Genomic DNA, 23323 nt, shown 5'->3' with positions numbered 1-23323 from the left:
AAAGAATGGCAACAAGGCCCCGCATCCAAACGAGAAGCAGCAGAGAGATGAAAACCAATTCGGGTGAGATAAACGCCAGATGCCTTTTTGTCCATTCGTCCGCCCAGTCACGCGGCTCTTTACACCACCCCTCGCCTCCGCAGCCCGTAGCGGCCCGACGGTAGTTGCAGCTCGTCGATCCGCACCGTGGACCATCTGAGCCGGTTTTTCAGTGCGTCGTCCTCGTCCTCGTCGTCCTCGTCGTCGTGGGCGCTGCGTCCGCCAGTCACCCACTAGGCGCTGCGGGGGCCAAACAGGTTCCACTTGAGCCGGCCCACAGACTCCGACCCCTGCAGCTCCGTCAGCCGGTCCATCTCCGTCTGCATGGCCCGCTCAGCGCCCTCCTTGGCCGTCCGGGACCAGTCCTCGAGCCGGCTCTTGTCAATGTAGCGCCGCAGCAACGTGTCTTCGTGGCACATGGCGTCGGCCAGCTTCTCGCGTGCCGTATCCTCCATGTGACCGAACCGGGCGGTCGTAGCGACATCGGCAGCATCCGAAAACACCCCGAGGGCCTCGGATGGCTTGACCATGGCGAATGTCACAGACGCGTTGATTTTTTCTGACTTGTTAGCATAGAGATTCTCAAAAAATAGCGTGCGGAGGGGGCCGGAAGACGCACGTTGGATGGAGAGCGCGTAGACGGTGGTGTACACGGACGTCTGGCTGAGAATGGACGCCGTAGACTCGTCGTCCTGCAGCTGCGTGTTGTTGATCTGCGCCCAGTCGTCGCGGATGAAGCACCGCCGCCAGATCAGCCGCTGCGCCTGCCGCCGGTCCTCGCCGCCCAGGCCCGCGTCGGCCACAAGCAGCGCCAGGTAAAAGACGTCCTCTTCGATCAGCGTCTCCTCCCTGCGCATGTCGATGAGTGTCAGCAGGTCGATGAGCGTGAACGCGTCGAGTGCCTCGTGCTTGAGCAGCCGGCTGAGGCCGTCCTCAAACACGTTTAGCAGCGTCTTCGGCCGCTTCGGCAGGCGTGTTGCGTGGTTCTCCATGGCCAGTTGCAGCTCGGCAGCCTCGTCCACCGCCGTCGCAATCGACGGCAGCACCCAGCTGTAGAGCAAATCCTGGATCTTGATCATGTTGAGCTGCCGGTCGACGCGGTCAATGTTGTCATCGCTGTTGCCGTTGCCGTTGTTGCCGTTGTGTGGCGAGGTGGCATCGTTGTCTGATGAAAAGGGAGCAGGCGACAACGATTTTGGCGGCGTGAGAAGGCTGTTGGCCCAGTTCGCCGATGCGCCTTGCTCGGCCAGCAGTGCCAGCTTGCCCAGGCTGAGCTCAATCTTCTTGTTCCAGACCTGGCGCTCACGGTCGAGACCCAGGTTCAGGAGCGTGCCGGCGGCACTCTCCACGTCCTTCTCGCGCTCCACGTCGTTGATCCACGAGATCTTGGCAAGCTCGGGCTTGGCTCGTAGGAACCGGGTCGCGTAGGCCTTCTTGTCGCCGGGAAAGTCGAGGACAGCCTTGATGCCGTCGTCGCGCAGCAGGATTTCGTACACGGCAAACGCAAACGGCTCGCCGTACTTGTCAAAGTACTCGGCGATCCGCTGCTCTTTGGAGAGTGCCTCGGCGCGCTTCTCGTTGGCCCGCAGCGTGCCGGCGTCCACTGTGACCGCGTCGTTGCGCAGTCTGCGCACCTCCTCGACCATAATGCCGGCCAGGGCGTCGATCGACCGGTGCTTCTTAGCCACCTCGATCGCGTCGTCCCACAGGCCGTAGTTCTTGAGTCGGTATACCTTGGCATACCGGTCCTCGGCATAGGCCTTGGAACAGCGCTCGCCATACTCGCGCTCCGACTCCACGTCGCGCGTCTGCGTCCAGCGGTAGTGCTCCAAGAGCGCGAGCAGGTAGCGGTCGGTCAGGTTAGGAAGCGACTCGCGAATCGACTCGATCAAACCTGGGTCGGGTGCCGCAACGGACGTGGCCTTGTTCGGGTAGAACTGGTCGAGCCAGTTGCAGCACAGGTCCACCAGGCGCTTTGCGTTGTTCGTGATAAAGTACGTCGAGGTCCAGGGCTCCGGCAGGCCGTCGTACCCGTCTACGAGAATGCCCGACTCGAGCTCTTCGCTGCCCAGGCCGTAAAACGACAGCTTGTCCTGGCGGTAGTCGGTGGCGCCGTTGAGGGCGCGGTAGTTGACCTCGACGCCCTCGTACAAGAGACGCGTCACGCCGCGGTCGTCCAGCAGGTGGTCCCGGTAGACGTACTTGATCACCTCGTAGGCCCAGGCGATAAAGAGGTCCATGCGCCAGACATCGTTGACAAAGAAGTAGCGGACGCGGTCGACCTCGCCCACGTCGCGGTTGGGGTTCTTCTTGTCGTCTTCGTGAATGTACTCGACAATCTCCGAGATGATCGTCTTGCGGTCCGACGTCTTGCCATCGGCACGGTCGGCCATGAACTGCTCGTGCAGCAGCCACATGTTCGTGGCCGTGAACATCTTCTCGGCGTCCGCGAGCAGCCGCCAGCGCACGCGCCGGCTCAGGTCGAGATGGAGAGCGTTGAGGTGTGACATGAGACGGTCGAGGTAGCCGGCGCGCGTGCGCAGGTTGCCTTCCAGTGAGGCAGGGACGCTGGGCGTAAAGGCTGTCTTGGAGCCGAGGATGTCACGGCTGAGCTCCATGGCGGCCTCGCCAATCTCGGCGTCGGAAAAGGGCGAGTCGCGCTTGCCCTCAAAGACCAAGGGGTTGTCGTCTTTGATGCCGTAGAAAACGGCCTGCTCGAGCTTGCTCTTGGCGGTGACCTCTGGTGGCTTCTCGCCGATGAAGCGCTCCACGTCGACGGTGGCGACACGCACCACACCAACGCCGCGCACTATGAGAACGGCAGCCGGGTTCTTGGACTTGTAGCGGTGCACCCTAGATCCCACAGCACCGGAACCGGCATCGGCGGCCTCCGGCAGCAAGCTCGCAGGCTCTTCGACGCCCGATCCCACAACCTCGGACATGCCGTCGTTGCGCAAGTCAACGATATCCTCAAACGAAGGCGGCAGGTAGCTAGCCTCGCCCTGAAGCTGAGAATCGGGGGTCTCCGGGGGATGCACCAGCGACGCGATCACGACGGCGCGGTCAAAGACAACGTACGCGACAACTGCCGGCTTGGGCAGGTAGACGCGCGGGCGCTGCTCGGTGGATTGCTGTTGGCGGCTGACAGGGCCAGCGAGAGAGGTGATGGGGCGCACCATGCCGACCTGGGTGTTGTCGGCAGCGAGCAGGAGCTCGACGAGGTAGTACGGTTTCCGGCGCTTGTGGGGGAGTGAGACAAGGACGAGAAGTTGGTGTGTTGAGTCGTTGTCGTCTTCGATGGCGTTGCTGAGGCGGACCGTGTCGGTGTATTTGCGCTCGATGCCCTTGGGCACGTAGGTGAAGTCAACAACCTCGAGAGAATCGCCCTCGGGGCCGTCGGCAGAGAAATCGAACTGGCGGATGGCGCCGAGGATGTCGTCGCGGGCGTCGGTCTCGAGGATCGCGTCGTGGCTGCCACCGCGATGGACCTTCCAGCCGCTGAACTTGCCCTTGGAGGTGGCGGCAACGATGGAGCGCTCGCCGACGCGGAGATGGGGGCCAGCGCGGACGGCGACGACGTCTTCGCGGTGCGCCGGGTTCTTGAGGGCATGGCGGATGCTTCCAAAGAAGCCAGCAGACGACGGGCCGCCGCCGGCGGTGCGCAGGAACTGCACAGAGATGGCTGGCCGGCCGTGGCCGTCGCGGACGTTCATGTAGGCAAGGCGCCCCGTACTCGTGAGGAGGATGAAGCCGGCGGGTTCTGCGTTAAGAATTTCGGTCACGTGTTCGGTCGAAGAGAGGCCTTGGATGACGTCCTCGACACCGTTTCGCTGCTGGCGCAAAAAGTCGAGAGTGGCGGCGCTCGAGATGGACTCCCAGTAGCTGACCTTACCAGTGGTAGGCATAACAACGACGAGGCCGGGCTCTTCGGACGAGGCTGCCGGCGCAACGAGGGCACCAAGCGGCAGCGGATCAGAAATGTGTCGGGACGGGTAGGGCAGAGTGAATGTGAAGGTCTCCGGGGACGGGCTGTTGGCAGTATACGGCCAAACGATGGCGTGGGTATGCGTGAGTGAGACGGCATAGCCGCTGGACGAGTAAATGGTACCGTGTTGGCGGCCTGGACAAAGAGGTTAGACATGGGTTTGTTTCTTGTGAAATGAGCTGGGTTTGGATTTGAGCCTACCGCCTGGATCTGTCCGTAGTCTGTCTGGTAGAGCGGGCAGTTTGCTGACGGTGTATGCATTGTTGCTGGCCTGTGAGTTTGGAGTTAGTATCAACCATGAGAAGGAAAATAAAAGGAGGAAAATGAAAAGAGAAGAGAAGAACCATAATATATATAAAAAGAAGCGAGCATCTCAAACAACTCAGAACGTACCAAAACAACACTGCCGTCGCCTTTGCTGATCCGCTCGCCGGCCTTGGTTTTCTTTGACCGCACACTCAGCTCCTTCTTGGGTGCTGAGGCGGATGTTGTGGGAGTGGAAACTGCTGCTGCTGCGGCAGATGTCGAGGATGCAGGTGTTGTCGCGGGCGGCACGTTGTTATTGTTGCCATGGTTCTCAACACCGTCGCGACGGGCGCTCAGCATGGCAACCTTGTCAGCCTTGACCTGAAACATCTCGGGCACGGCATCGGGGTTGACAAAGGTCTGCTCAGTGAGCGGGAGACGTTGGCGCTTCGCCTTGGGCTGTTGAGCAAGGCTGTCGGACGAGACAGGACGCTGGCGACGGCGGCTCCGCGTGGCGGTGGCCGGGCCACCTTCGTGCGGCGAGAACATGGTTGCCGTCGATTCGCTCGATCCGCTTGATTCGCCGGGGAGGGGAGAGGACAAAACGAAGAGAAAAGAGAAAAAATTAGGATCGGTTGAATGGGCGTCGGCAAATCATCGAGCAGCGTCCGTTCTGCCTCGTTATGACGGATGCTTTGGGGGTCTCGAGATGGTCACGACGATGTCGTGTCGCTGGACCTCGGCGCTTCGATGAGGCTGTCGCCCGTTGATTGCTGTCGAGGCCGTCTAAAGGATGGATCGAGGAAAACGTGTCGGTTGAAGTCGTGTGTTGTTGTGAAAAAGTCTGGCGATGCGAAATGCACTCGATGCGAGAAGGAGCGACGGTGATGTCGATGGCAGGAAGGCGATAGCAAAGGAAAGGGCGACGGCGTCGAATCCGGCGCGCGATGCTTGGCAGGAAGGACCGACCGTCGGGAGAGTCGTGTGGCTGATTGTTGGAGCCCGATGAAGGGACTGTTTGGCGAACAACTGAATCCCCTTTTCCCTCTTTTTTGGAGTCTTGCTTGCTTTCGGCCTCAAGCGTGCAGATTCTCTTGTTCGCTTTTTTGGGCTGTCGCTTTGCATGCAGCCCCAGTCAAGCCAAAATGTTAGGGGCTTTGTATTTTCTGGTATTTATTTTGTATTTATTTTTATTTCAGACGGCTGCTCTTTCCATTCTTTCATATTCTCCGCCTTCTTTCCTCCCAACAGCCGACGCTGATTGGCTGAGGCGGGCTATGTTGAGCTTGGTTGCGCTGTCCACGACAACACACGCAGGCAGGAGACCCACACCTACCGACCTTTCCTGCACCTTCCTGCCAGTGACGGTGAGCCAGCAGCTACAGAGCTATTCCCTGTTCGGCGACCTCGCGTGAGCCCACATACAGGTACAGTACATTGTTCACTGAATGGAGCTTCCTTTAGCGGGTTTAGGGGGCGTCGCAGAACATGGCCGTGAATGGCTACAATTCTGCACGCTTGATCGAGGCCTCGTCAGCCACGCAAACTTGACAAACGAGATGAATTGTTGTGTCATTGGAACAGATGAATTGTTTCTATAAGACGGGTGAAAAGACCGAAAGCTTCGTTAAGCTTCAGAGCATTGTTCAAGCGAAATAATTGTCTTGGAGCTGCTCGAAGGGGGAAAAACTGACGCATTCAAGATGCACTGCTGCATGACTCTCTTTCGTTCCTGAAGCATTGATCCCAGACTGGTTGGGCATTTGGGCTAACTTGTAGATGTTTTGCTGTGAACCAGCGTGGATGCTAACGGCCTGTCGTTGTCTGCAGTTGACGGTGACATCATTTGCAGTGCAGAGACTGAGAGCTTCGGTAGTTGTGTTATGTAAGCAACCACAGCGGTTTTTGATAGGCAATTTCGAACCTGCGACTTCGTCTTATTTTACAGACTTTTATACAAGCTCAATCTTGTGTATATATAGATGTTTTGATAAATAGGAGTTATCTATCACAGGGCTTGTTGTCCTGTTTGTGCTGAGTTGGAAGAGAAACGACTTAAAAATAAATTGCTTCGTACAGTCTCATGAAATCAAGTAAAACAAGTAAACATTCAAAGATTAGAAAGCAGAGTGGTAAGGATGGGTTGATGAAATGCCAGTGGCTAGTTATGAAAAGAGAAAACTTACCTTTAGAAACCGTATCTTAAAAAGAAGGTTAGGACAACTGCCACTTGAACCTTTGCACAGGAGGGTACAATTTAAGACTGAAATTGAAGCTGTATTTTCTTTTCTCCCTCTTATTTCGATCTCCTTTTTCTATTATTTAGGAAAACCAAAATGTCCCCCCAATAGAGGTTCTTGAAATCCGAGTTGGTCGGTTTCATGGCGCAGTTTTATTCAGAAAACGTTGCATAATACATTGTTGATAAAGTAAAATGAGGCGCAAATAACTGCAGATGGACAAAAGGCCCAAGCCCTCGACTAGGTGGATCCTCTTCTCACTTACAAGTAGACGGAGGGCAGACAAACATACTACACAGTCAGGATGGGCGTGACTGGGCTTGATGTCATGTAGCTTGTCAAAGTGTCGTAGAAAAATTGCCGTATTTGTGACAGCAGTATTCTCGCGATCTTGTCCTGTTAAAGGCTCCCCTACAATCACCACTTTAGATTTCATAAATGAAAAAGAATACAATAGCATCAAGTAAACCGGCACCATATCGGTCGAGAATTGGGACGTTGAGCGAAAACGTCATATCTATAGAGTGACTGGTATTCAGGTGGAAAATAGACCGTATTACTCTCTGGTTGCTGCAATATTGTTTCAGCACGAATTCTGGCAGCAATCAGCAGCATTGCCTTCTATCCAGTCTCATAGCATATATCGCAGCCTACTATTCCGCTCTCTCCGTATTTTTTGCCGGTTTTACCGGAAGTGCGACTCTGCCTTCCCCGTCTCTTTTGAGGGAGCAAAACAATACAAGCCAGAGGAAAAAGAAATCAAACAGAGAGCAAGGCCTATTTTTGTGAAAAGAAGACCAGGCCCAATGCCTGCGTTGTCAGGCTTTTTTATTCACACAATTTGCTTTCCCTTTTCCTGTCATTCTGTCTACATTTGCCATGTCGTCGTCCTGGCCGTTCTTTGGACGGCACCGTGGCTCGCTAGCCAAGGAGCAATTTATAAAGAGGGGCCAGTGGCGCTGCGGAGAGTGTCCTGCCGCGTTTCCCCAGAACGGTGAAAGGATGTCTTACCGGACGAAGAAGACCAAAATAGAGACATGCAAACGTCTCAACGAGAAAAAGAGGGAAGCGACTTGGCTTTTGCTGGGCAAGGGCCACTTTCCGAGAAGCAGAACCGAGAAAGAGGAAGAGTGGATATGTGGATATGTGGAATTGTGGATGTCGAAGTGGAGAGAAAAGCAGAGATGGAGATTCGCGATGTAGATGAAGGACTACAATATGTCATCAACATGAACAGTGTATCTTCAAAGTTTGGATGTCGTGTTGCATTTGCAGCAACAACAATCTCAATCACAGAAATCGTGCAGAGCGAGCCGAGAGAGAAAAAAAAATAGCCATTACAGGGCAGGAAAAACGCATATTGATATACTCGCGACTCTTTATGGCCCTGGAGATCGGGAATTGCAGACCAACAGAGTGAGCCAGCAGGGTTACGGCACATCAGCCATGTAAATCGACTGCCCTCCATCTTCTCTCGTTATTGTGGTCAATACCACCAGACGTCTGATAGTCAGGCAATGGTCTCTCCCGATGGAGTGTCCTATGCATTGTACGTTCGTATATCAGTAACGTCCTATATGCATACAACGCCCGTATATTCCCTTCGATGTATTTTGAGTTGTTTATTGTAACTCTCCAAGACCATCAGTCACTTCTTTTGCACCCCGAACCTTTATTCTGTCACCGACCCTTTTACTGTTGACGTCCTCCCTTTGTTGCTTGTAGGCGTCCACGCACCGCCATGATCGCCAGAGCCAGTCGCCACAGACCATTACGGCCATTGATCGTCGGCCTCGGTCTGTGTCTCGTACTCTTCTGCTTGTACTTTGTCATACGCGAGCCTCACGATGCCGTGACCTGGGAACAGAAGTCGCAGCAAGACCAGAATCGCCAGAACAAAGACCGCCACAAGCAGACGCCGCACCGCCCGTCCTCGGCCACCCTCCAGTCGCTGTCGCTCACCGAGAAGCAATGCCAGGCCGAGTTTCCTGGACTGACTCGGTCCATTGACGAGATTGTCGCCGAAGGGCCTTTCCGACTAAAAAATACGGGCGATATGGGTGCTCTGCAAGGACGGATCAAGAACGGCAAGGTATATCATCTGTCTGGAGGAAGCGAACAAATAAGCCACAACCAAACAGTATCTGACACGCTCGCAATAGATCTTCATCATCAACGCGCAACAGCGATCCGACTTGTCAGAGCAGATGGTCAACGTAGGTCACAACCAAATTAAAAGTCAAGAAAATTTCGGCAGGAAATATGATACTGATTTTTTCTCTCTCCTTTTTGTTTGTTTGCAGTCCCGCACCGCAGCCATCCACCAGCTGCACCGCGCACTCATCACGGCTCCGGCGTCCGAGCCCCTGCCCGACACGTACTTATCCATTAACTTCCAGGATCAGCCCTTTGGCACCTCGTGGGGCTACAGCCGCGCCATCAACCCGGCCTTCCGCAGCAAAGACCGTGACGAGCGCAATTTCCTGATGCCGCATTTCTCCTTTTGGGCCTGGAAGCTGCCATTTATCGGTTCCATCGGCCGCGCTGCCGCCGCCATCGATCGTCTTGAGCATGAGTTGTACCCCGTGTTCTACCACAAGAACCCGCGGGCCGTGTGGCGCGGGACGACATGGTTCAACTCGGTCCACAGCCCACGGCTGCGCCAGAACCTGGTGGCCGTGACCAAGGGCCAGAGTTGGGCGGATGTGGAGGCGCTCGATTGGGTCGGTGGCGGTGGCAGTGGCGGGCGCGTGCAGAGCAGCGCACAGAATGCCACCAACGCTCTGGCCATTGAAGACTTCTGTCGGTACCGCTACGTGCTGCATACCGAGGGCGTTGCGTACAGCGGGCGGTTCCAGTTTCTGCAAATGTGCAACAGCGTAACAATCACGCCGCCGATTGTGTGGATGCAGCACACGACGCACCTTGTCAAGCCCGTCTTCAGCAGCCATCTTCTGGGGGCGGCCACGACAAAGCCAAACAGTGCCAAAGAAAAGGAATCATCGAGAAAAGAGGCTCATAAATTCGCCCACGCCGTGAAGAACGTTGGAAAGGAAAATAGCCGCAGAAGCCTGTCTGTGTCCAACACGGCAAAAACGTCGTCTGGACACAAGAGCTGGCCCGTGTCGTATCCGGCAGGCGAGGCCAATATTGTCTTCGTGGCACCCGACTGGTCAGACCTCAAAGACACGGTCGCCTGGCTGGAGGCGCACCCAGAAGTTGCGGCAGGCATCGCTCGCAACCAGCAAGACCTGTTTGTCGGCGGCGGTTACTTCAGTCCGGCCGCGGAGACATGCTACTGGCGGGCACTGGTTCGCGGCTGGGCCACAGTCGCCAAAATCGACCGAAAGGAATGGATAGGGCACGAAGAGGTGTCGTATGAATCCTTTACCCTCGACAACGGGAACTGAGCGGTCTCGTGGGCTAGGCCGGTTGTTCTTTTGTCGTTCTTTTATTTTGAGGGCCATTCTTCCGGCCCACATCATGGTTGTTTGGCAAGTTCGTTAAGCGTTATCTCGTGGCGTCTCGGTATGTCTTAGTGTTATCGTGCTAGAAGCCAGCAGTTGCTGGGCATAAGAAGCGAGGTGAAGAGGCAATGATGGCCCATGTCTGATTACCACTTTGTAATGATGCAGTACGCTACCATTGTGCTTTGCCGATGCGGCCACTGGTTACAGGTTCGTGGCGCCCGGCATCCAGGCCTCGCCGATGCGCTGCAAGTCTTCGGTAAACCGCCGGCTGACAATCTTCTTGCCGCCGCGGCCGGTCGGGGGCGAGTGTTCGTCCGGGTCGTAGAAGGGATTCTGCAGCAGCCGCACATAGGCTGATTGCATTGCCTTGAAGACGGGCTTGAGCTCGGACTCGCGCAGACCGACAACGCTGCCACCCAGAGCACCACGGCTGCCCGAGGACACGGAGCCACCACCAGCACCGCCGCTGCCCTGTGCACCACTCACGGCGCTGCCACCACGCCTTCCACGCATGTCCACGACGGCCACGAGCTTGACGCCCGTGTTGGTCTCGTAGCCGTACACGGCCAAGCGGTCGTCGAGGGCGTGCAGCAGCAGGAGGCCAGCGGCGTCACTTCCGGCGCTCAGGCTGGCTCCACTGGCGGCCGCACCTGAGGCCACGGAACCACTAGCGGTGCCGGACGGCCGTTGGGCAAAGATGTCGAGCGTGCCGCAGAGAATCAGCGAGAACTGAAGAGGCGTACGGACCGGCAACAAACTGTTGGTGGCTGCGTCGTAAGAAGGGAAGATGGAGATGTGGAGGGGATTGTCCTGTGAGGTGGGAAAAGGGCAAAGGGTTGAGGTTAGCTACGGTGAGGCTGGGGGTTGGGTGAAGTCTGCTGAGTACGCACATTGCGGCCGATGACGCCGAGACAGGCTATGGATGGTATTGTCGAAGCCATGGCGTGGACAGAGGTTGGTGGTTGAGGTGATGTCGTATGGTTGTTGATGAGGATTGCTGGTAGAAGTGAGAAGACAGCGTAGGAGTCGTAGACCGCCTTGGGAGGTCAACCGTTTGAGAGCAGTTGGCTCCTTCCCCCACCAAGCTGCCGTAAAGTGGAGACCAACCTTTGTCGAGGAAGGCGCTCTCGGCGCCCCAAGTCAGGCACTAGCACCAGTGCTTCCTTCCGCGTTTCGTCCTTTAAACACTCTGAACGTTAGCGCCGTCCGTCGCAAAGCGCACATGCGCCTACCCCAAACATGGGAGCTGCGCGTGTGAGCCGATTCTGCGCCGTGGTTGGTTGTGGCTTCCCGTTTCGCAGCGCAAGGCTGTCGCTCTTCACTAAAAAAAAGTTTTGTAGCGGTGGACATCTTATCACCAACTCCGCCAAAACCTGTCTTCTTCTGTTCTGAGTTGCAACTTGACAACGACACAACAAGCCGAGGTTTCGGCATTTGAGGGCAGCGGTCGGACGGAGGAGACGTGTGGATCGTCAAAGAGGCCTTGAACACCAGTCTTCAGCCAATGGTGGCTTTGTCGTCTTTCGTCTGATTTGCGCCGTTTTATCCGCCATTTTCTTGTCCGTTTTTCTTATTTTATTCTTTCATCTTTTTTAATCGTCCCACGACCATGTCCGTCGTAAATTCCCAGCCGCGGAAGCCCGGCGCGCTCTGGCGGGCCGCGTCCACCTTTGTCATGGCCACAACCGGCATGCTTTGCCGTTCGTTTCTTTACGGCCTCAATGATGTCGAGGTCGTTGGCCTCGACAATTTCTTGAAGCTTCTCGATGCACGCAAGGACGTCGAGTCCCGGCAGCGAGGGCTGATCACAGGTTCGTCATCGTTTGTGTATATTGTTATACTCATACCTTGTGTCGTCCCTTCTGCTAACTCTAAAAAGTCAGTAATCATATTTCAGTGTAAGTGTCCTGGACAACATTTCCACCGTTGAAGACATGTGTCAGGAAAGGAAACACTTGCTAACCAGTCAGACTCGACGATCCATTGATATGGGGTGTTCTCCCGTTGCGGTATGCCATAGACCACCGTAACCTGCGTTGGAGCCTAGGTTCTCACGACATCTGCTACAAGAACAGGTATGTTCTATCTCTCAACTCTTTTTGATGGTGATGGCTGCCGCTGACTGTCCATAGCTTTGTCGGCCATTTCTTCTGCTCTGGGCAGACTCTGCCCACCCACCGTCTGCGCCACTCGCCATGGGGTGGTCTTTTCCAGCCGACCATGAACCAGACCGTGCGTCTACTTTCGGCCCAGCCGTTGCCGGATGACCACCCTAAGCTCGTTTCTCGCATTGAGAGCCTCTCTTCCCCCTCCTCCCCTTCCTCAATATCAGACGCATCCTCCTCCTCAGCACCATCGGACTCAGGACCAATACCGCCGGTACCGGCTACGTCCTCGAAGTCCCCTGCCAACCAGGTATTCGCCTCGTCCTTCTCGCCCTCCCTCTACTACTCCACAAACGGCGCCGACCGTTGGCCCGCACCCTCTGCCTTTGCCTCCAATCGCCACGCCTGGGTCCACGTCTTCCCCGAGGGCCTTGTCCACCAGCAGCGCGACCGCGGCCTGCGCTACTTCAAGTGGGGCGTGGCCCGCCTCATTCTCGAGAGCGAACCCACCCCGGACATCGTGCCCATGTTCATTGACGGGCTGGACCGTGTCATGCACGAAGAGCGCACGTTCCCGCGGTTCCTGCCGCGCATTGGCCGGAAGATCCGCGTCGTTTTTGGCGACATTCTCGACCCCGAGGTGTTTGCCGACTTGCGCGACCGGTGGCAGCGTCTGGTGGCGCGCAGCCTGCGGAGTACAGGACACAGCGGCGCCAGAACGGACGGCCCGGACGGCACCACGGCCGTGGAAAACGACATCGACCTCAAGTACGGCGAGGAGGCGCAGCAGCTGCGCAAAGAAACCGCTCATCGCATGCGGGAAGAGATTCTGAAGCTTCGACGACGCTTCGGATACGGCGAGGAGGACCCACGCCTGGGTCTCGCCGAGACCTGGGCCGACGAGCCGAACAAGAAGCGCTATCGCAGCCAGGTGGACGACAGCATGGTGTACCGGGAATGAGAGCAAGCCAGTTGCGCAAAATAGACATAAACGAGGCATGCTGGCAGGCATAACGAAATATTGAATGTCCGCGGATTTGACGGCTGTTGTTTACATGACATCATAGATGTATATAAAACCTAAATAGATGGCTGGGCTTGCATGGTGCAAAATAGATATCCAAAAATGGGGCTGCCAATGTTTCCTGTCATGTCCAAGAGTATGATTCATTATCATCCAAACCAGAGCTATCCAAGGGAGAGCGATGAAAGGAACAGAACGATCCAAAATCAAAATAGCTTTCATAATCAACGCCGTTAAAATAGATGTTCCAACTTGTGTTTTAACCTTAAGCCAAAGTCAAAACCCTGAGCGCCGTGGTATCCCATCCATATCCCATATATATGTCCTGTCGCGTTATTTATATTCGTCGTGCCTCTGCCATCATGCAGGAATATCCACGTCTCCATGTGTCGTCAGCAGCAGCATTCCATTCAGCCCCATGGCCTTGCGTTTCATAGTCTCGCGATGGAGCCGCATCTTGTCCGCCAGGGTCCGCGCCTGCCGCAAGCCAAGATACGCCCACACCGTATCAATCACTGCCAGAGCCCAGTCAAAGTCTTCTTCAGAAGAGCCCGGCGCACGGGCCGCCACATCGAGGTGGAACAGCGTCGGCATGAGTGTGGCCACGCCCGTACCGCCATTTTGTCCGTACACTATCGGCGGCGTCGCGATCGGGTCGTATTCTTTGAGGGGGATGCTTGGGTGACGCCAGTACACCGGCGTGCTGACAAAGATGTCCTCGGCACACTTTTTAATCGTCGTCAATGCTCTCCGGCGAAGCTTTTCCGTCGCCTCGGTGTCGGTATCTCGCGTGTCAGCACCGACCACAGCACTTACAGCCTTGGCCGAGAATGCACGCCCCGTGTCCATCTTGAGCCTAGTGAGGCCGGCTGCCACCGCGTTGGGGCATTTTTCGATAAACTCCAGAAGCATTTCGTTGAGCAGGATGCGCGCCCACCTGTAGTAGCTCCAAATCCGAGCAGTCGAGATATCCGAGTAGCGGTGGAACCGCCCTTTGTAGACGGCCTCGGGTGGCAGTTTTGGCGTTTCGCACTCTTCGTATTTCCAGATACCCTTCTTTTCTGTGGTGTTGAGTTCCCATGCAATGAGGCGCGCGTCCAGTTGGAGTGCGTGGACCACGTGGTCCACCATATCAGAGCGTCTGTCACTGAGGACTTGATGGTGAATGAAGGCAGACAAATTGATAAACTCGATGAGCGTCAGAAGCAGTTTAGACATGATCTGATCGTCTACCGGTTTCTTTCGGTACGTATTCGCGATATATTCGGCGAACACAGGCGGCACATCAATGTGAGCGGCTTGGCAGGAAATTAGCTGAAAAAAAGAGTCAGTTCTTGGTTCAAATCCAGCCAAGAGGAAAAGGCAACGACGTACAAGAGAGCATGATATTTGGATCAGGCCCCGGTAGGGATGCAATGATGTGGGAAGGATAGGAAGGAAGTGACGCATAAGGGCAGCTGCTCCCATGATATGAATATTGGCGCTGCCAAACGACTGGTTGGCACCCCGAACAATCTGCGCATACAATAGTCAGCGGTGTGCTCTTGGCAACAAACAACGATACTTTGTCGAACGGACCTCAAACATGGCCAGCAAAACAATACTGCGCATGACGTGATTCAGTGTATCGAGACCCGGCGGGTCGATCGACATTGCCGTCATTTTAAGGCCAATCCCATAATTGTCTCTGGCCAACATTTGAATCTGGTCGTCGCCTTTCAAGTTTGCTATGCCGGCCATTCCCACGGCAGCTGCAATCGTGCGAGTTGCTGGGTCGAGAATCCATGGCGTGTCGACTTCTATTACTCCTGTTTTTGGTGGTGATTCAGGATGCCCGTACAGGTAGTGATCCAAGTAGAATTGCAAGCCGCGGTCAAAGAGAGTTGGGTTGGGCCCCGTCAGCATGGTCTTCACAAGAGCAGACTGAGCGTCGACCGAGAGGTTGACGGTCACTGCTGGAGTCGGAGGCACGCCGGGTGGCAGGGATGTGGTGGCCCCCTGTTGCCTCCGCTGTTGTTTCTGTGGTATAGAGAGCGGGCGGCCTTTTCCGGAGGCCTTGGGGCTGCCGTCGTTCCCCAGAGTACCGCCGAATGCTGCCAATGCCTCACTAAGAGTAAGTGATCCATCGGCGTTGGAGCCCCGGATGGTAGTCAGCTCCTTGCTGCCCTGTGCCGTGGGAATCTGGCTTTCATTTTTGCCGGGTTTATCAATGGCAGACAAGGTTGCGTCTTCTTCCGTTCCAGTCTCGGATTTAATGAAATCAGCCCCCGCCTCCGGAGATGAAGATCCAGTGGCAGACGCAGCGGACGAAGGTAATGTGGTAGACGATGTCCCGGTTTCCTCAAACTTCTTCCGGACCTTGACTGTCTCATCGCGGAACATCAAAGACAGCTGGTCTCGGTAACCGGGGCATTTCTTGCCGGCTCGAATACATTGTGAGCATTCCGGCTCAAGTTTATTGCACTAGATTGAGGGAAACACGAGCGTCAGTCATCTGGTTGCAAGTCCACGAAGAAGCCACTTGCCGTGCTGCAGCCACGGTGTGACTCAAGCGAGGAGAACACGGCCCTAACGTCACGTCGAAACAAAGGACCAACCAACGTAACCCAGACGACTACATTGTCTCTCAGATCTCCGGTACAACAGCAAATCAAGCGGAATATCTTCCCACCCATTGGCGGAGTCGGTGCAGAGATACATATGAAAGAGCCAATTGAAATGAAACAACGACATGCAAGCAGCTTACCTTGATTCGGCGGATACGGCAGTTCTTACAGCTCAAAGAAGCCTTCCCGCAAAACACCATGGTGGGCTACCAGGGGAGTTCAAACAACGGGTAATTCAAACTGTGCCGTCTCGGTTCGCCATGCGCAGTCGAGCATAGGGCAGTTATTGCCGTAGTCGCGCACCCCGGGGCCGGACGGACGCATACGGCGCACTCCACCTGTCGTGTGGGCCGGCCTTGGCAGGAAGTCTGAAGCAAGCCGGGGCGTGTGTCCTCTCGATATGCGTGTCGGAGCCGGAGCGGAAGCTTGGCCGGCAAGAAACAGCGTGTTCCGTTCCAAGTCTAGATGTTGCTTATTGATCTTGGCGCGTTTTGGCTTCGCCGTGGGAGCGAGAACACGGCGTCTGACAGAGCGCAGAGCGAGTGGGCTGTACGCTCAAAAGAGCAATAGGCGCGTTCGAGACGGGGTGATGTTTGTGGTTTGCGAAAACAAGACGACAGAACGGGTATACCAAGTTGTGGTTCTGCACAATGCAGGGTCGGGAGTGGAAAAATGATGTCGGCCTTGTTAGAGGCTAATGGCGTTGGTGGGTGATTTATGATATATGTAAGATACGGGGTCACAGGCGCGACCAGCAAATGGAAGGAGCACACGGACGACGACAAATTAGAGAAGGAGGGTTGGAGGGTTGGAGGGGAACCCAAAGAAGGAAAGCACAATGGCGAATCAATGGAAGTTCAAAGAAAAGCAGCCCGAGGCAGCCTCTGGAGGCCGACGTGTGAGTGGGCTACGGCGGGCTAATTACAGCAGGCGACGAAGGCGCAATGATAGGTAGGGTAGATCCTTCCTCTTAGGGTCACTTTGGCCGCACCTTTTTGGCCTGCCTAGACGGAGTTCAGAAGGCGCCCCACTGAGAAACGGCGGGGACTGGGGAGGCTCGGGAGTGTGTTTGGCGAAGTTTAGCTATGTTTGAGCCGTAGCCAAGATGGGAAGCGACGATTGTGCAACGCCCTCGTTTTGGAAAGTACGAAATACACAGGTGCAAGTTGAAACCTCGCTCTCGGGGCAGTAGCGATTGGCCTGTCGCTGCCGCGAGAAAGCGCAAACGGCCATGTTACGCCGGCCGCAGTTGCCAATTACGAGCTCAATTGCGGCTCGCACTTTGCACACAACAAGTCGCCCCTGTCTCTCTATCTCCACTCTCGCTTCTGTCATCACCAAATGGATCTGTGTATTTGGTCGACCTGGCATTTTCCCTGTGCAGCCGCCCAACTTTTCGAGTACATCCCTGCGATGCATCGCCCGACGGAAATGCAGCCAGGAGCAGCCCCCGTCAGCAACCCTCGAGTTACTTCCGCCTTTCTCCGTTGTCCCGCGCCGACCAGGGGGTGGGGTCAATGCCAGCGAATACGTTACAGTCGATCTCAGCACTTCGAAGAGGCGAGTCTCTGGCGCTGGCTGGGCACAGCTGGACGAGCCAGACCAGGCAAGGACAAGCCCCGAATGATCATCACCTAGACCTTTTTTTCCCTCGGCCGACAAAGTGGACGGAACAGGAAGGACAGTCCGTCCTTGCCGCTGGCGCTCCTCTGGCACCTGATGGCTGGACTGTAAGAACTCCCGTGAGTGGCCAGGCCGTGTGGGCTGCAAATGCTGTCCATTTCCTTCTGTTTCGGTTTCCCATGTTTTCGTTGGCTGTTGTGATTTTGTGCTGTCGCTCGTCCTTCTAGCTAATGCGGCGATCACAGTTTGCTCAGTGCGTCATCGATTGCAGGGTGTCCTCCACCGACCGTCGTACATCGCACTCTTTCTTTTGCCGTCCTGTGTCCCATTTTTATCGTTTCCTTTTCGTCAACCCACGCAGTGCAATGCTCTTAGGGCGCATTTAAAGTCCCGGGGTCTTGCGAGAGGAAAAAAAGTAAGCGTCTTGGAGGTTGAATCGGTTGAATCCACAATCCACTTCGTTGACTCTGTACTAAAAACGAAACAGGTGCAACCAGACATGAACAATTTCAAATGTTGGTCCGACGCCCCAGTTTTTTCCTGCAATCGCATTACCATCCCACCCCCGGATGCGCAACTGGTGCGTCTACTAGCTCGAGGACTATATCCCGAATGGTGGACCAGCATTCAAAGTACAACGTTCGACATGATACAAGCACATTTAGGAAGGTGTTCAAGGGAGGGAAAAGAGGAAAAAGGATCCATACACGGCCGCTGAGTTACGCCAAATGCGCCTTCTACAGGAACCTCCCAGCCAAGTGGCCATTCGACAGACCTTGGGAGGTCAAAAATGGATTTGGTGCGAGCGCATGGAGGTGCATGAACAAATCAAACAGGTCCTTGCTGCATACGACATTCGACAATGAAAGCACAGACAAAACAACCAGTCACTAGTCTAGCCAATCCGGCAGACTTCCGACGCCCCGGCATTGGTGGAAAGGCTTTTGATTTGTTTCCTTTTGTGGTCCCCTGCCATTCCAGGTACCATGTCGAAGAGATTTTCCTGGTCTCCTCAGCCGATTTTCGTCCGCGGAACGATGGAGCCTCCATACGAATGTACTTCGGACCCGAATACCGCTTCCACCACACCAAATCACTAAGGGCCCTCCCGCGCCAGGCGAAAGGACACGGCTGTGATGGGTCGAACTTTGTTAAGAGGATCCGCCCTCTGTCGAATCTGGCTACGAAAGTTGCATCTTTTTTGTCCCTGTTTCATCAAGTCACACGCTAGCACTCGGGGCCAAAATGAATCAAACCAGCCAAGGCATCTTAGGAAGATGCTTCGATCAAAGATGGGTTCCAGCGCATATCATCAGCTCTCCAGCATAGCAAAAGTGGTAACTGATTTCATTGGTACAAAACGTCCTCGAACTGCTGCAAGAAAGTGGACAACAACAAAATAATTACGAAGAGCGCACAATACCAACGAAACCATCCAGGACAGCCACTGTGGTCCGAGCCTCTGTGACAGGACCAAGTTGGTGTCTGACGGGCTGTGGTGTCCGGAACTGGTTAAAATGTCGGAGTGGCTGGCCATACCAACAGACAGCAAGTGTAACAGGTACGACGCATATCATTGACGGTACCAAGTACGAAGTACGACGCCAGGTTGTCCCCAGTACGAGGGTGGACAAGGCCACCCTGGGCCGGGGCACCCCCAAGCACACATCCCTGAGTCGAGAGATAAGATACTTGCTCGCCCGTGCCTAATTCGGGACGGGATAGCGACACCAACAAACAAGCTCAAGAGCTGCGCTTAGTCTGATTCATACAGACACTGTTCATTTTCGACGTACCCATGGTTTCCTCCACTTTCTGTCGTCAACATTGCCATGGTGGCGGCCACTGTTCCAGAAAACGGCCACGGCGAAGCCAATAAGGGTAAAGCCAACAAGGGTTGTGAATGAGGGAAAGGAAAGAACCGCAAAGGCACGAAAGGCTCGGCGCGGAGATATGCAACGGCAAAGCGCATAGCCTTTCTTATACTACGTTTTGTTGGACAACAGACGGATTGCTTTTTCACGGGACTTGTCTGCGTCTACGCAATCGCACTTGCCCGCCATATGACCCCGAGCACAGACGACAATTGACGCACGGAAACACCGAGGCATACCGCGGCCTCTTCAACTTCTCAAGGGCTGCACACACAACAAGTGTGTCCATTGGCCAGCGCATTGGACAGTTGCTTGCATTAGTATGACAGGCAAGCCACAGTGCTAGCTCTCGCTTTCCTGCAGCCAGACGCAAGCGGCACAAGATGAACGAGAACAATGCTGGGCCCGCAAAACCATGCAGGTGCTGGACGTCGTCACGCCGTTCTTTCAAATATATGTAAGATGCGTTGTACTTTGTCATACATCGTACGCCATACCTTGCATATGCATGGGCTCCAATAAACAATCGAGGCCAAGATTTGTTTTCAGCTTGACATTACCATAGCCTACCCGACCGGATCCGAAGAAAAGGGGCTGCACAAGCATTCAAGGTGCGGCAGGACGCGCAACAAAATGAGATGCCCACCTTCGATCTGGTTTTGCGCAAGTGGGCGGGGGTATTAAACACTTCTCAAGTGGATGCGGCACTTTTCTTTTCCAGGGACTTCAAGGTACCTACGGCACCAGCAAAGACAAGTTTCTCTTTCCGACCCGCCTTGGCGCTTCTCCCTGGATACTATTTGGTTCGACACTAAGATATCGTGCGTCACCTTGTGAATAATTGTCACAAAGAACCGCCTTTTGTATCTGTCGTTCAGTTTGTAAAGGGCGATTTACGCTCCAGCTTTGTGCCCCTTTTCCATCAATTGTCACCTTTCCGCGCAGCTGTCTAACAATGTTGCCAGGGGCCGTCGCTACCACTGACGGCGTTTGGTTCTCATCTGTACAAGGCCACACAAGGTCTCGGGATAGTAAGTAGATGGGACACACCGCTGAGAATGCTACTTTGCCTGCACAGCATGTAATTACATGTAATTACAGAGCGCGGTACTCCTGCCTCAGCTCTCAGTGCTACGTTTATATAAGACGTTTATTTGCATGGACGCAGCGGCTTTACCCTTCCGGGTTCCATCGTGTTCAACCCCTAATTAAGAAGGTCCTTTTGTCAGTCGCAACCTTGGTACCGACAATGCAATGGTCAATCTCTCGTCGGTTACGATGACTGAAAACAGGTGGCGGCAGTCACCACTTACTCTCGGCAGTCGCGCCATCGTATGAGTTCACACGATTCAAGGTGACAGGCGACCAAGCATCGCGGAAGTAGCCGGACGGTTCATTACTATGGATTTGTCGTAAGTCTTATGCCTACAGGGAGTGAGGAGTGAGTGCGTCTCTCGTGATAAATTGGCTCTTCACAAACACGGCAGTCTACCAAAGTGCGAGCGACACGATCACTCCCTACCAAAGCTCGGAGGATACGTTAAGTATTGGATGGTGTTCCAGGGCGTCAAAGATACCTGTAGCAGAAAATAATAACGTGCTTCGAGCATCTGGCCATAAGTGCCTCCTGTTGTCTCGTCCAGAATCTGGCCGAATGCAAAACTACGTAAATCTAATAACAATCTTTTCGTACTTGGTCTAAGCAGTGGGTCAAAGGCATATCAACTCTAAAGCATACCAATATGGCAAAGCCTTACGGCAATAAAAGGTACTAGAAGTTGAAAATAACAAAGGACCTTGAGTTTCTTCTTTCAAAGTGTGATGCAAGAGCGTGCAGATGAGATGGTATCATGTTGAGTCATTATGAAACAGTCCAAAGCAACGGTTACAAGCCTCCATTTTCCATGCCAAACAAAAACAAAAAACCGACAATAAAAACCGCTCCAAACGCCTTTATCGTGCAGCCACATAAGTCAAACAAACAAAACGGCAATCTCGCCGTCTCCCTTTATGTGTCTTGGTATCATACGAGAACCAAACCACCACCAAATCGACAGCCCAACAAACAACATCGAGGTGTGCTGTTTTGATCTCTGACCAACAAGCCACCATTGTCCAAAATGGCCAATCTTCCGCCAGAAAAACTGTGACGGGCATGCGATAGATCGCAGTACATAAAAGCCACTCAGTCATTTCCATGGGGCATCTCCCTCAGCCTAAGACAGCGACAGCTGAGCTCGGCTCTTCCGGTTCCTTCGTGGTGATTGCCATCGGTGCATCGTCAGTGCAAAACGGCTTGCCATACTCCGTGTTGCCTTGTGGCCGGCTTGCCATCCAGCGCAGCAAAAGGTACGCATCTGGTGTCGGCTCGTCAGCATTTAGATCCAGGAGCCGGGACTGGCGGATAAAAAGACGATGGCCATCAAAATGCGCCTGCACGATGCGCGCAGTAGTATCATGCTGCAAAGATAGCAGAAGAACCTTGGTTTCCAAAAGGTCAGCAACGAAATTAGCCAAGACAACGGAGGGCGAAGCTGTTCATACCGGGAAGATTCGATGGGAAAGGTGCTCGTGGTAACGCACTTGGCGTCTCATCAATTCCACAGCCGCCAAAACATCGCCCAGCAGGACATCTGTGGCGCCAAATGCACATGGCTCTGCGACAACCATTGTCGCGTGCGGCACCAGGCCAGAGAGGTCCACGCGAGCATCTCTTGATGTTACGTGTTGGTGATGCGTCGTACCATTGCTGCAGGTGAAGGCCCGAAGAGAATGGTGCTGGTTATTGCACCACCGATCACCGGTCCTAGGGAATGTCAGCAAGACGCTTTTATTGTACAAGAAATTGCCGAAAAAGAATACTAAATAGAGTGACGTGATCGTTTCAGGCGGGCGGTTCTTACAGTTCGACCCAGTTCGCCAATGCGCTTATCCCTAAGGCATGCCCGCCCGGTCGGCGTTCACGATACTGGTACATCGATTCTAACCACGTAGCCCGTCGCTGGGCTTCCAAGTGGCCGTCACATTCTCGTTTAGTGAAATCCAAGCGATCTTTTGGCTCGTCGGCCGGGCAAGTTCCGTCACAGTGCAAAAGCGAAGGCATCCCACACAGACGATTCCAATTCATGTTGGTTCCGTCGTCATATCGCGGAGGATACAGGTGTTCCCCATATGTCTCGAGAAATTTGTCGAACGTGCCTTGTGGCAGCGGAGCAAAAAACGATGGCCCAAAATCCAGAGGCGCTTCGTCGTCGACGTTGAGGTCATCCAGCACGGAAATGAATAGCGACGACAGTTGTTCGTTTGTCAGGGTTGCGGTGTATTTAGCCACTTCGTCCTCAAGGGCAAACTTCAAATCACAGAGATTGTAGAAGTACTCGTTATGGGTCTCGCGCTGCCACTGGGGAGCCTCTTCGGGCTGCGTATTGGTCGACATCGTGGGTGGAAGGGTGCGGCTAGATGGCGAGAAAAGAGGATTGAATGCGATGTGTCGATGTTTCTGCCGAGGAGGAGCGTTGAAGAGGTTGAGAATGTAGAAAGTAACAGTAAATAGATGCTTAAAATTGGGAACACAAAGTAAGCGGAAAGAACTAAGACGAAGGAGAAACAAAGATCAAAATCGGCAGGACCAACAGAGGAGAAGCAGCAGAATAAATACAGAGTGCCTGCAGGTGAGGTCAAGCCCGTCGTTGAGGAAGGTGCGACGCAGAACAAGGCAGTGGCAACGAAGCGACGTGATTGTCCATACAGTTAACACGCAGTCGCGATACAGTGTAGATGTTTGTTGTCTACGGTGCGCTGTTTCCCGGGCAACGCGGCCCATTGAGGCGGCCATTTAATTTCGCGACAGCACAATCTAGTCACGTGATATTTAAGTCGCGTGCACTTTCCCAGAAGCTTCACGACTTCATATTAAAAGGTGTCAACATTTGTTTTGCCCTGGGGACGGGCGATAGCCACCGTATCGTACGCAAAGATGCAATTCGTCACAATGACACCAGCGACAGCACAAGCACCTTCAACAGCGGCCAGTCTGTTAGTTGCTACGCGCAGCGATCACGGCGCTTACAGCCGCTCACAGTCAGGCGTCCAACGGCGTCATGCAGCCCCT

The 23323-nt window shown here is 54.4% G+C and overlaps 7 protein-coding genes across 7 annotated transcripts; 3 read left to right on the top strand and 4 right to left on the bottom strand.

Annotated features, from left to right (window-relative positions):
* Nucleotides 1–119: 119 nt before the first annotated feature.
* On the bottom strand, nt 120–4819 carry SPSK_04811 (nuclear pore complex protein Nup133; the record flags this gene model as incomplete). Its single annotated transcript, XM_016731574.1, has 4 exons — nt 120–252; nt 274–4159; nt 4226–4295; nt 4418–4819. 4 exons carry the CDS (start codon nt 4817–4819, stop codon nt 120–122), a joined length of 4491 nt encoding a protein of 1496 aa, XP_016583693.1.
* Nucleotides 4820–8251: 3432 nt separating this feature from the next.
* Nucleotides 8252–9920, top strand: SPSK_05179 (uncharacterized protein; the record flags this gene model as incomplete). The annotated part of the gene is made up of 3 exons (XM_016731929.1): nt 8252–8602; nt 8673–8726; nt 8814–9920. 3 exons carry the CDS (start codon nt 8252–8254, stop codon nt 9918–9920), a joined length of 1512 nt encoding a protein of 503 aa, XP_016583692.1.
* A 261-nt stretch (nt 9921–10181) lies between these two features.
* Nucleotides 10182–11414, bottom strand: SPSK_05343 (sedlin; the record flags this gene model as incomplete). The annotated part of the gene is made up of 3 exons (XM_016732092.1): nt 10182–10790; nt 10871–10977; nt 11213–11414. 3 exons carry the CDS (start codon nt 11412–11414, stop codon nt 10182–10184), a joined length of 918 nt encoding a protein of 305 aa, XP_016583691.1.
* A 175-nt stretch (nt 11415–11589) lies between these two features.
* SPSK_05263 (monolysocardiolipin acyltransferase) lies at nt 11590–13046 on the top strand (the record flags this gene model as incomplete). The annotated part of the gene is made up of 3 exons (XM_016732013.1): nt 11590–11791; nt 11947–12055; nt 12113–13046. The coding sequence occupies 3 exons, from the start codon at nt 11590–11592 to the stop codon at nt 13044–13046; spliced, it is 1245 nt and encodes a 414-aa protein (XP_016583690.1).
* A 423-nt stretch (nt 13047–13469) lies between these two features.
* Nucleotides 13470–15915, bottom strand: SPSK_04984 (uncharacterized protein; the record flags this gene model as incomplete). Its single annotated transcript, XM_016731741.1, has 4 exons — nt 13470–14423; nt 14484–14624; nt 14688–15572; nt 15856–15915. The coding sequence occupies 4 exons, from the start codon at nt 15913–15915 to the stop codon at nt 13470–13472; spliced, it is 2040 nt and encodes a 679-aa protein (XP_016583689.1).
* Nucleotides 15916–16946: 1031 nt separating this feature from the next.
* SPSK_05678 (uncharacterized protein) lies at nt 16947–17342 on the top strand (the record flags this gene model as incomplete). The annotated part of the gene is made up of 1 exon (XM_016732419.1): nt 16947–17342. One exon carries the CDS (start codon nt 16947–16949, stop codon nt 17340–17342), a length of 396 nt encoding a protein of 131 aa, XP_016583688.1.
* Nucleotides 17343–21423: 4081 nt separating this feature from the next.
* On the bottom strand, nt 21424–22648 carry SPSK_05346 (uncharacterized protein; the record flags this gene model as incomplete). Its single annotated transcript, XM_016732095.1, has 3 exons — nt 21424–21672; nt 21757–22018; nt 22116–22648. The coding sequence occupies 3 exons, from the start codon at nt 22646–22648 to the stop codon at nt 21424–21426; spliced, it is 1044 nt and encodes a 347-aa protein (XP_016583687.1).
* Nucleotides 22649–23323: the final 675 nt, after the last annotated feature.

This window comes from Sporothrix schenckii (assembly GCF_000961545.1).
Source record: "Sporothrix schenckii 1099-18 chromosome Unknown Cont49, whole genome shotgun sequence".
Classification (NCBI taxonomy): Eukaryota; Fungi; Ascomycota; class Sordariomycetes; order Ophiostomatales; family Ophiostomataceae; genus Sporothrix; species Sporothrix schenckii.
Note: the sequence above shows the minus strand (reverse complement) of the source record. Positions and strands in the feature narration are given on the sequence as shown.